The sequence below is a fragment of the Gasterosteus aculeatus genome, chromosome X (assembly GCF_964276395.1).
Source record: "Gasterosteus aculeatus chromosome X, fGasAcu3.hap1.1, whole genome shotgun sequence".
In the NCBI taxonomy this organism is placed as follows: domain Eukaryota; kingdom Metazoa; phylum Chordata; class Actinopteri; order Perciformes; family Gasterosteidae; genus Gasterosteus; species Gasterosteus aculeatus.
Genome location: NC_135698.1, coordinates 7887052 through 7901121, shown reverse-complemented (window position 1 = coordinate 7901121; position 14070 = coordinate 7887052). Strand labels below are relative to the sequence as shown.

General features: G+C 45.2%; 1 protein-coding gene across 2 annotated transcripts in view; it reads right to left on the bottom strand.

Annotated features, from left to right (window-relative positions):
- Window positions 1-14070, bottom strand: part of LOC120809357 (ankyrin repeat- and BTB/POZ domain-containing protein 3-A) — a 54867-nt gene that overhangs the window by 5894 nt on the left and 34903 nt on the right. The window contains exons 2-8 of one of the 2 annotated variants that reach the window (XM_040163090.2): window positions 13203-13367; window positions 7755-7959; window positions 4722-4874; window positions 4400-4565; window positions 3508-3597; window positions 1647-1748; window positions 266-359 (exon numbers count right to left, since the gene is read on the bottom strand). In XM_040163090.2, the coding sequence (XP_040019024.2) occupies window positions 266-359; window positions 1647-1748; window positions 3508-3597; window positions 4400-4565; window positions 4722-4874; window positions 7755-7959; window positions 13203-13367 (975 nt within the window). The remainder of the gene's footprint in view (window positions 1-265; window positions 360-1646; window positions 1749-3507; window positions 3598-4399; window positions 4566-4721; window positions 4875-7754; window positions 7960-13202; window positions 13368-14070) is intronic. The other variant, XM_040163091.2, reaches the window with a different exon arrangement.

Here is a 14070-nt window from a genome sequence, read left to right as displayed (position 1 = left end):
TTGAGCTTATACGCACACAGTTCAACTATTGCAACCAGAAAAAAAAAACGAGGGTGGATGAACATAATCATTATTCTGTATGCGCGCCGCTGTGCGTCTTCCTTCTTCCACCCCCCCAGGATGAATGTGCCTATGAAGTCATAGCTCAGCCTGGCGTCCCGCTGACAGTCAGGTGTTTTTATAGACAGCCAGCTGGTGTTGTGAGCTCGCTACGTTGCAGTTAGTCCGCACACGGAGGATGAGCGTCCCGCCAGGGTCTCCGTACCTGCAGCAGCAGCCAGTTGCAACGGGGTCTCTGTGTAGTTCTCCATGCCGTCCTGCAGGGACCCCTCCACGTTGGCTTTGGCATCCAGCAGCAGCTGCAGAGGTTGGATGGGGACATGGTTGGGTGGGGGGGGGGGGGGGGTGCAAAGCCGAGGAGGTAGACGGAGAGAGGAGGGTGAGGAGAAGAGGACGATTCAAATGGCTAATGAGAATGATCTGAAGCAATTCTCGCTTCTCTCATCCGCTGACTGTTTCATGCAAAACTGTAGAGGGAATAGTGAATATTTCCTGCCAGCCGACTTCTACTTTGGCAAATCTGCTGCTCTTCAGAATCTAATCATGTTCATGTTTACTCTTTTTTCAAATTAAACATTTTTGGGGCTACATGTAAGCTAAACTAACATCTCCTACTCCCACTTCATATTAATAACTGTACAGCCATGGGAGCGGTAATCGTTTCATCCAATCTTAGACAAGAAAATGAACAGGCGTCAGCAAAAGTTCACGTTGGTCTTTTAATGTTTGCTGACATTTTAATGCCAATGCAGAATTAATAACTATATTTGATAGATGGCTAAATAGTCTCATGAATCAGGTTTTAATATTAAATTATTTCTTTATTATATTCTAAATGTAATTAGTGGCTCATTTTACATCAAAAAATGATTTGAAGAACATAACCCTGCTCATACACAATGTGAAGGTGATTTATAAATTGTGCTGCAGATCAATCTGGGGAGTTTGTATTTTGTGTATAATTTAAACAAGTTCCTAAATCTCGATACAAATTGCCATCTAATACAATGATAAATGCCTTGCATATAAATCAAGATATTGGTATTTTGAGTGTGAAAGTATTACATTCTTAATAACACAATTTTTTTTAACACAATTTCTCTTGAATGAATGTAATCTTTTTATCTTACTTATTTGTATTAGCTGCTGTCCTTTAGAGATGATATTGGGGTTTCAGATTAATTAAACACTCCATTAGAATATAATGATTCAAAATCCAATGGAGAGATCATTTGGAGGACAAACAGAATTTGTTAAATGAGTTCAATGACCATTAGACTGCTTTGTTTCCACTTGCTAAATGCAGTCTGATCCATTGTCTCAAAAATGGAAATAGGCAGGATCCAAAGGTTGACTGGATAAATATCCTCTATTAAAATAAAATAGATCAATTGGTTCACAACACAAACAAAATCAAATAAAAAAGAAAATAGAAGAGGAAACTTGTATTGGAGAACCATCATCATCATCATCATCATCATCATCATCACCACCACCGAAAAGCTTTGATGACAAAAATGGCAACCAAGACCAACCACGAGCTGAAGCACGATGACAGAGTCACAGGTGAGAAAGGATGTCACTACCTGCACCACAGGCACGTGTCCGTGCAACACAGCGAAAGTGAGGGGCGTCGCCTGCCGCATTTCGGGAAAGACTGAGGGGTGCTTGTGCACTGAGCTTGGCACCTGGGGAAGGGACACAGGTAGGTGGGAGTGAGAAGGATGAGGGAGAGAGATATGACGCCATTAAAACCACTGCACGGTCTACGGAGCACAAGACAAGCAGTTTAGGGAGAGAGGGGGTGTGGGGGTGTGGGGGTGAGGGTGGAGGGGGGTTAGAAAGCTCTACAGGACCAATCAAAGTAATTAACTGGGAACCCTGGAGGCTGCAGAGGACACCGTGTCAGTTTGCTGGCCTCCTAATGAACAGGATGGATTGATCCTGCAAGTTAGGCCTCGTCCTAATGGTTTCACTGTGATCTTCGCAGTGGGTCTCTCTGACCCACCGACCTCTCTGAGGCTCCTCTCTCTGGTCAGGCTGCAGTGAGTAACTGGGAGCCAAATGTAAGCAAAACATACATGGGACACGTGAACAACGCACAAGGAGAGAGACAGGCACATGAAACAATAAAGGACTGGGATCTCATATGCAGATTTAGTTGAATTACCGTATTCGACTCACCATTATTACTTGCTGTTAACAGCGTTTTCCCTGAACTTTTTTAGCACTGCTGAACCCAGTGCTTACAAAAATAGCATAATTATTCCTCCTTTAAAATGGACAATTCAGTCTCTAGCTCCATAGTTAGGTTTTCATCTACATTTAAGTACCAGTAGGAAGTAGTAATTATTTTATTGGTACCCAATTCACAGAACAGAATTAAAGTGTCAATGGCAGGCGGCATTATAAAGTGATACCAAAGGCTCTAGGAGTATTTAAAGAGCATGGATTCCCCCCGAGGCTCCCGAGCTGTGGAAAGAAACATCCAAGCCAAGCAACATTTATCTTCAGCTGTTCAAATTCCAACTGGGTTCAAGACTGCATGAATAAAGATGAACCGATAGTGGGTATTTTTCTACTCAAGTTGACTGGGTGCTTTGTGCTTTGGCAAGAGGTCGTGAATGCAGTGGGCTGCAAATCAGTTCAGGCACTGGCGGCTGATGGGACCAGTGGTTGTTGCTGAGGTGCCTGGCGAAGGCCCGGGATGGTGACGCCTTAAATGAACCACCTCTCTGAAGGCCGCACGGTTAACGGGACGCCCTCTAGATTCTCTGCACACTACTTTGAGCAATTTCGGTTTGTCTTAAATCAGCTGATCTTCATCACTTTTTTTTCCATTACATTACATTACATTACAGGTCATTTAGCAGACGCTTTTATCCAAAGCGACTTACATTACACTTTAAACCCATGGCTTTTCACATTTTTGCCCGGGGAGCAATTAGGGGTTAGGTGTCTTGCTCAGGGACACTTCGACATGGAACATGGGGCAGCCTGGAATCGAACCACCAACCTTGTGCTTCCCAGCACACCTTCTCTAACCCCCTACGCCACGACGACCCCCTGACGATGAAAAAAAAATGACTCAGCAGCAAAACTCTGAGTCACGTCTCACGCTCTGAGACTCCTATGTGAGAGTTTCATAGCGAATGTAATTCTTAATCTGCTCCTGCGCTGCCTTATCCTCTCCCCAAGGCACAGCAGCCGGAGCCTCGTGATCACCAAACACTCAGCAGCGTGACACCACGTGGGGGGGAGAACAAATGAGGGGAGATGAGGGGCGACACGATTGGTTTTCTCCAATTAAATCCCAGCTTACAATGCTAACAAACACTCTCTTTATGACTAACTAACACACACACACACACACACAGTACCAGTCAAACGTTTGGATGCACTTGATAGACGTGTACTCCATCCCGCACTGCGTCATCGGCACTTTACCTCGCTGTTTATATCCGCTCCGGCATCCAGCAGCATCTGCACCATGGCCTCGTCCCCACGGACACAAGCGTACATCAGCGGGGTCATCCCCTGCACAGGCACGGACACACAAAGAGCACTCGCATCATTCCACTACGAGTTACACGCACACCTTTCATTTGATCGCCAGCCGAAATTGCAGCAGCCTCCCCGCGTTTGACTTTTTCGCCTCTCCCTCGAGGAGAATCAGGCGCACTCGCACTCTGCTGTCCAGTCACGGCTCCACGCCGAAGGATCTTTGGTGGTTGTGGTGACTCACAAGCCCCGAGGCCCATTGGGGCTTAGCCAACTGTAAGATGTGTTCATTAAATCACACAATGGACCAGTGTGTTTGTGGCTGACGCACGTTGCGGAGGCCTGAACTTCCTGGTTTGAACGTTAGTTTAGCGCCATTTACTTTTTACAGAGCAAGGCCGAACTTTTACTCTAAACTTGTATCCTTGACAGCCTCCCTCCCGGCTCCTTGAGCAATATTCTGCTATTGATCTTTTTAAACGATGCCGCATGAATCAATGCCCCCCTCTTGTCCACCGGAGACGCTTGTGGGACAGAAAAGTACACTAAACTAAAGTTTCTGCTTTGATCAGTTTAAAACTCAATGTTGATTTCCATTGAAAAAGATGTGATGCGGAGCACCTTGGCAGGAAGGCTTTAGGAAACATTTCAGAATATAGTTTCAGAATATGTGTTGTATAGTTGTATTTATAGCTGCCTTTCTGCCCAAAAGGCTGCAGGGAGCTTAAAGGTGAAGGAGCCATGCAAGCAAAGTATGTGTGTGTGTGTGCGCGCGTGTGTGTGTGTGCGTGCTTGTGTGTTTGCATGCATTATTGAACATGTTGACTGTGTCTCTAACCTGCTCACTCATGCTGTTGATACCGTCAGGCCCCAGCAGGTTGACCGCCTGCTTCACCAGGTCTGTGCGACCACAGCTGAGCATACGGAAGCCCAGGTCCTGCAGGAACTTCGCTTCAGTAGAGGCGGCGTCCAGTTTCCTTGAGGCACAGAAGCAGTCATCCGTTCTGAAAAGCAAAACAAAGCAAAAGTGGTTCACAATGCAAGAGTACTGTTTTCATCACATGTTTCCCTTGAATATCTTACAAGTTTAATTCTAATTTGACATTTTTTACACGTGCAAAATAAAGAGGCTCGGGGGCTGCATAGGCGCACAGCCGTACCGCAGCTGACGGGGCTCGCAGTCCACTCCGGGAAGCAGCAGTCGGGCAGCCTGCCGAACATCGTCGCTGTCAACGGAGAAGCTGCGTCTGTGTTCTGTGTGAGCCACGGCCACGCGCACCCACTCCATCAGCGGTGGCAGCACCATGAACGGCCTGCAGGGAGAGATAGAGGTACACGTTTCTGGCCACGAGAGACTGGACTTCACGTCACGCTCGGTACTTTGAATGTGCAGAGTAAACCTTCAAGGAAAATCCATCTAAGGCAGAATTTGCATGTTATTTCAGAGGCCGCGGCAGCCACAGAGGGTGTTTGAGAACGCGGCGAACTCTGTCTGGCAGATAAAATCAAAAGACGCAGCGTCAAAGTCACAGGGAGACAGTTTGATGTGAGGAAGTGTAAAACTGGACCGAGATCATCATGGATCACAGACCATCTATCAAAAATCCTTATTCTGATATTTATGCAGTGTGTATCGATGAATCGTTATACACACTGCTCAATTCTAAAGACCTAAAGCTTGACAAGCAGAGCTTAACATCATCGGCCCCGTGTTAAGCTCTGCTGGTTAAACTGAAGAAGCCCATAACTGTAATGAGCCATGAAAACCCACACATTGAATTGCAACATATGTGTGATGCATATTCATTCATTTATGCCGTAAAATGTACTGCCCCGCGACAGCAGCTCTGCTTTTAATGTGTTTTGTACAACATCATTATGGTGACCATGATGGTGCTTTCTGTAAATATAATGGGTGATGAGTGTGGTTATTGCACGCCAACATATTTTACAGTGTTTATGACAGCTCTCTCTGTGCTTAATGTAAACTAAGGATTTCTTGGTATTTTGCAAACCTACTGCACACTTCCTGTCTCCTGTATCCATGCAAGCGTAAGATAAGTTTACATGTTACTGAGTGTTATGGATATAAATACACACTTTCTTCACTTATGTAAAACAATGAGCTGTCACAAATACATTGTGCAAATAAAAATAACTTTAATAGAGAAAAGGTTTAAGTTTACACAAATCTTTCCTATGTCATACCTCGCTTTAATATGAAACAGAATCAGGATCGTAGCATTAAAAAGCAGTTTGATTTCATAAGCGCCTTTGATACAGTTTGTTTGAATGTGTTTTTTTGTGAGACAGACCTGCCAGTCGATGACACTTGGTCCTGTTCCACGGATTTGCTGTGCAATACATCACTTTACAAAGGACGCCTCGAGGCTCGTATCTGCCACTCGTTATTAATTAGCTACTCATCGACGGTACTCTGAGATGACACTGGGCTCCTGTGATATCTGTTTGATCTACTAAGAAATGCAAACCCTTTTGTTGTGGTAACTTCAAAGCAGCTTGACCTGCAGCACCACGTGGCGTCATTGTCCCCGCAGACACACACACACACACACACCTAATCAAGAGTCAAGGGACGTATGACGACAATGCATTCCCCCAAAGGGACACATTCGCTCACAAGCAGTCCAAGGTCTGCTTTCCCCCAACGGCGGCTCTGGCAATGCGCTTAAATGTGAATGAAACAGACGCACGGTGTGTTAATGGGATTTCCTTTACAAAATTGTGATCAGAGCTAAAGCAGGCGTCCAGCAGGGGACACGCGCTGGCAGATCGCTGGCTTCACTGCGGGCGATGCAGTCTGGAGCCCCACAGGAGGACGACCCGGGCTCCGCTGTCGGCGCCGTTTCCCGCCTCTGACTCCGACTGCAGGAAACACTAGACGGCTCGAGGTATCAGGGCTACAGCGGGATATGACGAGTGCTTTTTCAGCTCGTAAAACCCAGCAGAAAAAGAAAAAAAAAGTGTTTCATATGTAGAAACTCCAAAGATTGAAGAAGCGAGGACGGCTATGTGGTGGAAAACTGGGATTGACTCCAAAAATGACATGACGAGGCCTCAGGGGACTTTACACCATGGAAACATTGCTTCGGCCGTATATCATTCATGTAAAAGTCACCAGAGGTGGCAGCGATTATCATCACTGACCAACGGCCCCCTTTCTGCCGCTCCCCAGGTCACATAAAGGACTCCCCCCAAGCAGCCAATAAGTCCACAATTCACTTATATAAAACTGTACTTTCCTTCCAAAAGAAAAAAAATAAGGTGTGCCATTTCAGAATTGAGCACAGAGAGTCAGAAATATAATAAAAGTCTGCAGAGGTGTACAGTTACAGCAGAACGATGTCTGCACTTCTCTGCTGGAGTAACATTACTTCTGGACAGCGTCTGGGATGCAAGTAGAAACAGTGGGTAATCTGCCGTTCTTCTATTGTTGTCCCATAGATAAGTTTAAAAATGGTACTGCCCTGCAGAACAAAATGAGGCGAAGGGGTCTAATGGAATCAATAGATTTGATGGGATGTAAACAATGATACTATAACTGACAACTTTCTCTTTTCACCAAATAGAATAGGTGAAAGAGTATAATTCAGTTACATAGTAAGCTCTGCCAACAACCCGTTCGTCAATGTTGATGAAGCCACTGTTAATGCTAAAACACTATATAACCCATCTATTCATCACCGTTTGCGCTGACATGGCTACAGATAAGGAGTAACATTAGCATTCATTTGAAGTAAGTTCAATGTTCACTCTCGTTTTAGCGCTCGTTTTTTGGTCTGAAACTGAAACTATACAGTTCTCAAAGAAAACTACTAGTTCAAGGTAAAAATATCTTCAAAAAATTCACAAGTATGTTCTATGAGTTGTTTCAATACAAAAATGTTGACTGTAACTATCACAAACGTGTAGCTTTTCCCATCATTTTTGTTGTGGCATTAACTTATGTTTGTGAAAATGAGAATTTGTGCAGTTGAATTAATGCTTTCCACTCCAATGCTTTCGTCCTCAGTGCTGTTATTCTATTAGTTTCTGAAAAATGAAAAATGATGAGACCTTTGAGACTTTTCCACTGCCCAGCCCTTAGTAAGATGTGTTTGTCGGGGACTCGTTCGGTATGTTGATGAGTTTCCTGCTCGTCTCTTATGCTCTTTGAGATGTTTGCTCCTCACCTCTCTTTCCGTAGGGTGACCTTTGACGGCTCGACATTGGGGTTCTCCCACTCCATGTGCGGGCAGTGCATGAAGTAACACAGCGTGTAGATCGCTTCGGGCGCCCAGTGGATCACGCTGCTCTTCTGGTGGATCGGCGTCCCGTTGTTGTGGTTCTTCGCGTACAGCGGCTGCAGGTGGTGCATGGCTCGAGACACGAGGTCACCTGAACGCACGTGCACAACATACAGGGACACACAAAAAGGAACACCAGTAATGAGAAGGTACTCACTATGCAGGCATGAGTGTGAAGGAGTATTTAGAGCACACAGCATTTAAAAAGACGCCCCAAGACCGTCCTCGGTCCTGGGAAACCGAGAGTTTCTCTGCACCATAGTCCCGAAAAAAAGACGCCTTTCTGTGCTGCTCACTGGGTGAGGGAGAATAATCATGCTCAGGACTGCTATGGGGAAAATTTGTTTATGGGTAAACGTTAGCTACTCAAAGCTATTTCCCCTGCATAATTTGTCAGTACTCTAAGGTCATCCAGATGGGCTTTGAATATCAAAGCTTAAGAGGACTCTACTAATACAAAAATTCTCCAGGCAGGTTTAAAAGAACGTTAACAGATCCTGGAAAAGCACGTTAAGCCCATTTTTGTGTACTTAAGGGACCAAACAGGCTGCAGCACATCCAGCCAAGAGCACCGTCCACTTCAAGATACCATAATCACAGACCCCAGCGAGAACAAACCATCATCCAACCGAAACCACTCGTCATTTCCATGGACCCGAGCGGTTTGCTGAGCATCACAAGTCGGCCTTTTGACACCTGCCAAGATTCCATTTAACCCCGACATTGTGAGAGGCGGGTGTGAAGAGGGAGCGCATTCGCGCGTCCGTCTTCCTCCTACCTCTCGACAGTCCTTTGGGGACAAGAAGCTCGACTCGTCCTCTCGCCGTGTGTCACCCTCCCTCCCGAGTCTTTATCCTGATTGTACCGACGGGAGCACAGATAAGCTTGTACGACAGAGCCCGTCTTAAGCTCGGTGCGGGGCAGCCGAGGTGGTCAGCAACAGCCTGGCCCCTCATGTCTCATTTATGCCGGCCTGTGACATCTCCTGTGACTGGCAGGTAGGCGGAGGAGGTTTTAGATTTATTTCAAACAGCGAGAGAGAGTGCAGCTGTAGCAAAGTAGCGGCAGCTTAGAGCATAGTGGGAGACTGCTGGCGATCCTTTTGCTGCCGGGCGTTTGCAGAAATGACTGCTGAAAAAGCGGATTTACTCAAATGTTTTCAGTAGCGGTGAGGATTCTTTGTCGAGGACGGTCAATAGCATTCACATTATAACATGCAGGCCTTTAATCGATACCTCATCCTGGATGGTTCATTCTTTATGCTAACAAGAAGAGGGCCGAATCTCCCTTTCCTCTTCAACGCTTTCAAATCCCCTTAGAAAAGCGGAATCACGCAGATAAAGTGCTTTGATTTGCGAGGGATTTCATGACGTCTGGCACCTTTTAAGGTTGGTTACCGAAACTTCAATGCGGCACAAAAATAACAACCAAACTGCTCATTGCCTCAGGGACTGTGAAGGCAGGTTAAAAAGTGAGACAGAAAGTCTTCGGAAATGTAAAATTAACTCCCATTTGAATCAAAACAACTATTTTCAGGGCTTTACAGGCTAGTAAATGGGCAGTCCCCAGCGTCCCTTTGGGTCCTGATGAATGGGTCTTGGTTTCACTGTACAGCTGCGGCCACCATCACAGTTTCTGTGTTTCGATTATTTGCTGCCTTGCAGCCTCGACTACATTCATAAAAACCAACAGGACACAAGAAGCCATTCTTGCCCGTATTCAAGTTGTCCATTTAAGAGCAGGCCGGGCTTTCAGCCGCCGCCAACAAAGCTTAAGAAGGAGAGGAATAAACATGCATGAATCTAGTGCTTTTAAAAAGAAAAACAGAATCACTGAGACGGACAGCGGAGAGGCAACAGCTTAAGAGAATCAAGTGAGCTGTTTGAATATAAAACACTGCTTAGGAAATGACCCTGTTAATGTTGTTTGCCGTGGAGTGGATTTCCTCGTCATTACCCTTCTCTACTTTAACTTTCGGGGTGACTTCACATCATACGTTCGGAGGGGGGTGGGGGGTGGTGGGGGGTTGCAATCCAATCTGTACCGGGAAGAAGCACACAGGGTCCCTGCAGCGATCCGGGCACGTTAGTCTGCACAAGACGGCACAGCGAGTAATCAGGCGACGACTCTCTTGCTGTCGGACGTCTCGGGAATGTTTATTTGAGGAGCACTGGTGGATGCTGCGCACTCAGGGGAATGAGGACGAGATGTGATGTACATCCTGTTAAGTTCCATGCGGCTACGCTTCATTCTTTTCTTGCTCTATAGTCACAAATGAATTGCACACATTTATACCATCATTGGTTGCGTTTTGCTTTTCTCAATGTTTAATGATATCATCCGTAATTACACTAAAATGATTGCACCATTTCCTAAATGACTGCTACTTTTATGAGACAGGCATTCAAGTTAAGCAGTATTTTCAGCCTTCAGTGCATGTCTACAGGACCATTCAAAAATATGTATATACATATATATCTTACAGAATATGTGTATGTATAAAGATGTTAAGAAAGTGCTCTTGCTGCTGATGCTGCACAGCATGGCCTTTGAGAGGCTTACTGAGAGTACTGATGATGCCATAAGCAGTATATTTTATTAGCTACTGGCAGAAACGTGAGGAAAAGAGTCCCGAATGCAATGTCAAATGAGGCATGAAGACAAAGAAAAATCACAATTTTTGCAGAGGTTCTTTCTTGTTATTGTAAAATGTAATCTTTGCTGTGTCCGGGAACAAAAAATAATGTTCAAAAGTGTATAACTAAATCAACAAATAATGCTCATCGTATTAGTTTTGTATACAGAGCAATATCACCTGATCACCTGAGCAACTTCCACAAACTGCTGGTTGTTCAGGCTGCCAGATTCACAGTGGAGGATTTCCAGATTAATACCTTGCAGCTGATTGCTGACCTCTGGAAGACTTTGGATCCAAAGATATTGGGCGATTTGACGTTGTTTACACATTTAGGAATTATTTAGTCATACTATCCACGCACGACTATTTTCCTTCAAATATCTAGCAGACTAAAGGAGAATGGAGATAGTTGAAACGCTTCATGCAACTCAAATGTCTGTACAGTCGGTCATTGGAAAAACATTTTGTTATATGCACAGACCCAAGATAGATGTTCCTTTCTGTTTACAGTCATTATGCTAAGCTAAGCTAACCATCTCCACGGCGGGAACGAATGGAGCATATTTCCCAAACTGTCAAACGGGAGGGGGGGGGGATCAGTGGATGATGCTGTCAGTTGTTGTGTGGATGACGCAGACCGACCAGAGAGGTCGCTGCCATTTGACCTTGCAGTCCTCTGTGGTCCTCCAGCAGTATAGATTTATATTCACGTGGAGAAAACCTGCATGCATCTTTCATGCTCCACCCTTTTTGAGAAATCTAAGAATACATTCGGCCAAGTTTCAGAGTTACAAACAACGATGTACCTCACATTTTTTGTCTGTAAGTTCGTCCGGCATTACTCAATGAATCCAGGAATACTAATGATTGCAGTATTTCCTGGACAGTCATTTCAGCATATGCTAATTTGGCATTTGGGCACAGATAGAAAATTAGAAGACACATAGAGGTAAATTTGGGGGAAAACGCTGAAAATTGAGTGTAAATGCCAGCGGAATAGAATGGGATGTTAATTAACGTTATTGTATTCCAAGAAATCTATTTTAAAAAATCCAACTCTCTAAACCCTCCCATCTTTTGTTCTCCACTGTTTTCCAGACAGCGCTCTCTCAGATGCACAATATGACAGGCTGATAATGCAATCATTACATGCTCTTCTGCTTTTCTCAATTATTCATTTTCCTGGCTTGTGGCGTGTCTCTGTTTGCAAATACTTCATTTAAGAATTCCTCTCCAGAGCTGATAACATTACCACTGGCCTAAGCTCTGCTATCATCTATTGGACGCTCTGTTGCCCCAGAGTGCGTTGGCAGTGTCAACATGACAGAACGAGTTCTTGCATGACCTCATCAATACAACGTGGACAGACGACTGGCGATTCGCACCCGGCTCCTCCCCCCTCGCTCCTGAGAAAACATACAGTGAGGAGAATTGGCCCTGTGTTTATTCTGATGATAAGTGTTTGCTCTAGATATGCTGGAAGGATTTTTCTAACCCTTGACATTCCAATGCCATGACAACAGAAACAGACTCAACAACCTCATCCTCGTTGTTTCTTGTTTTGTTTCCTTCTTGCGTACCAGGAGATACGCTGCACTAATTTGCTGGAATTAGTTATTGTGCCGTCTGACGGCATCGCAGCTCTTGGATATGTTTCCTAGAATGAGCACCAAAAACATTTTATGCATCCAAGAAACGAAACAGTTCCAATGAGAATCGTGATTCTATGATTATATCAAAAGAGTCAACATGAAGTCTACAGGAATGCTAGCAGCTCTGCAAGGCTGTTCGCAATGGTGCCAAACAAATGGATGAACTCTGATTGCCACGGTCATCGGGGTTCATCCAATGGGCAGCAAGAATGTTAAAGGTGTACAAGTTGCTCATCCAATCCCTCTAGCAAACGTAGAGATGTTTTACTGGAAAAGTAGAGACACTGAGGTGACCTAAAGAAAAGGTTGGTGCGACAAACACAATTATTAGAATGTCATCTGCCACAAACGTGGCTAAAATGCACCGCTGAATATGGGTGCATCAGATTTCATTTGGCTGTATCAGTTTAAATAATGCTTTATTAATATGTATTATCAGTCTGATAAAAAATAATCTTTGCTCCTCCACCCTTCCGGCACGCAACAGAACCCGGCTGTTTGGCTTTGGTCCTTTACATCCTCTGGAGAACGTATAGTACAAAACCGTTTTTCACATCTTGACCTGCCAGAGCAGAAGAAGTCCGCTTTAAATAATTAATGACAGCTGCATTTCAAATGCCGTTTCAGTTTCAGCGTCCTGCTTGTTGAGCGTGCTAGTTCACAGAAACGCCGTCAGTACGTACTGGGAGACTGTGCTTTTCATACTGCGACACGTGCCTTTGCTGTAAAAGCCTGTCAGTGAGTTTGCGTGCTGGCTTCGGGGGGCGATGAGGCCAGCGGTCAGGGGCGTCATCCCAAAGGCGCCGGGCGAGCACGAGAGAAAGTCAAGTTACTCCTCAGCAAACGTGCGGCCGCGCGATGTTTTCGCACTGCGGCGTTTGTCACGATGAAACGCGCCTCGTCTGAGCCACCGTCACCTGACGCTGACCGGTGAGCCGCTCCACTCGAGAGGATGGGCAGTTAACCGCACAATGACCACGGAGCACGTTGCGAGAGTCATCGCAACCCCCCCCCGCACACCTCCCCCCTCCACACACGACTCACTGAGTTCAGAGATGCCGCCCACTCTTGTGGCCAGTAAACACTGTTCAATGGAGCGCAGCTCGGGCTGACTGCAGGCGTTCCCCTCAGCGCTTTTCCCCGCTCGCTGCTGCTGCTGCTGCTGCTGGTCCCTGTAGAGAGCCAGACCCTCAGGTAGGCACAGCACACCTGAGTGAGAGAGAGGCATCACATTAATGTTACGGTGGAACACAGTAATGCAGCCTGAAAAGAGACAATTTGACTGATACATGCATATAATCAATTAGGTTCAATTTGTCTGATTGTGGTGGAAAAGGGGTGTATAAAATAAAGTTTATTTTACTTTAATGCTGTCATTATTTCCATTTATATATTAAAGAAGTTGAAATACGTTTGGTTAGGAAACAGCTGCACCTGTCAGGAGACTTCTCCCAAAGGCAGAAAATGTGTAATATTTCAAATCCCTTTCCATTAGTCACTCCTCTGATGTTCGCTGGTCTTCCTCGCTCGGAGAGTGACGAGCGCTTTCCATTTCGCTTTGAGGACAGTTTTTTATCCTCCTCCGGCTTCGTGCTGCACACCATCTTATCGTTTACAGGGTGTGAACTCGTGAAATGGCTGAAAGCAGTGACTCTCTGCGGAGCCTTTGAAATACTTTTAAAAAACTAACTTTGGTTTTCATGGCTCCTTTCTCATAATATGCAGCTAATTCAATATTAACATATGCGCATGCAATGAAAGTGGCATTCTCCATTCATCTTGTGAGAGCTAGGACTGTGAGAACATGTGTGCTCGGGTTAGAGAAAAATGGATGGAAAATAATAATTTTCATTTTTTTTCATCTGCCTGCCTCTGATTACACACTTGTTCACTTCAACGTGCACTACGCACA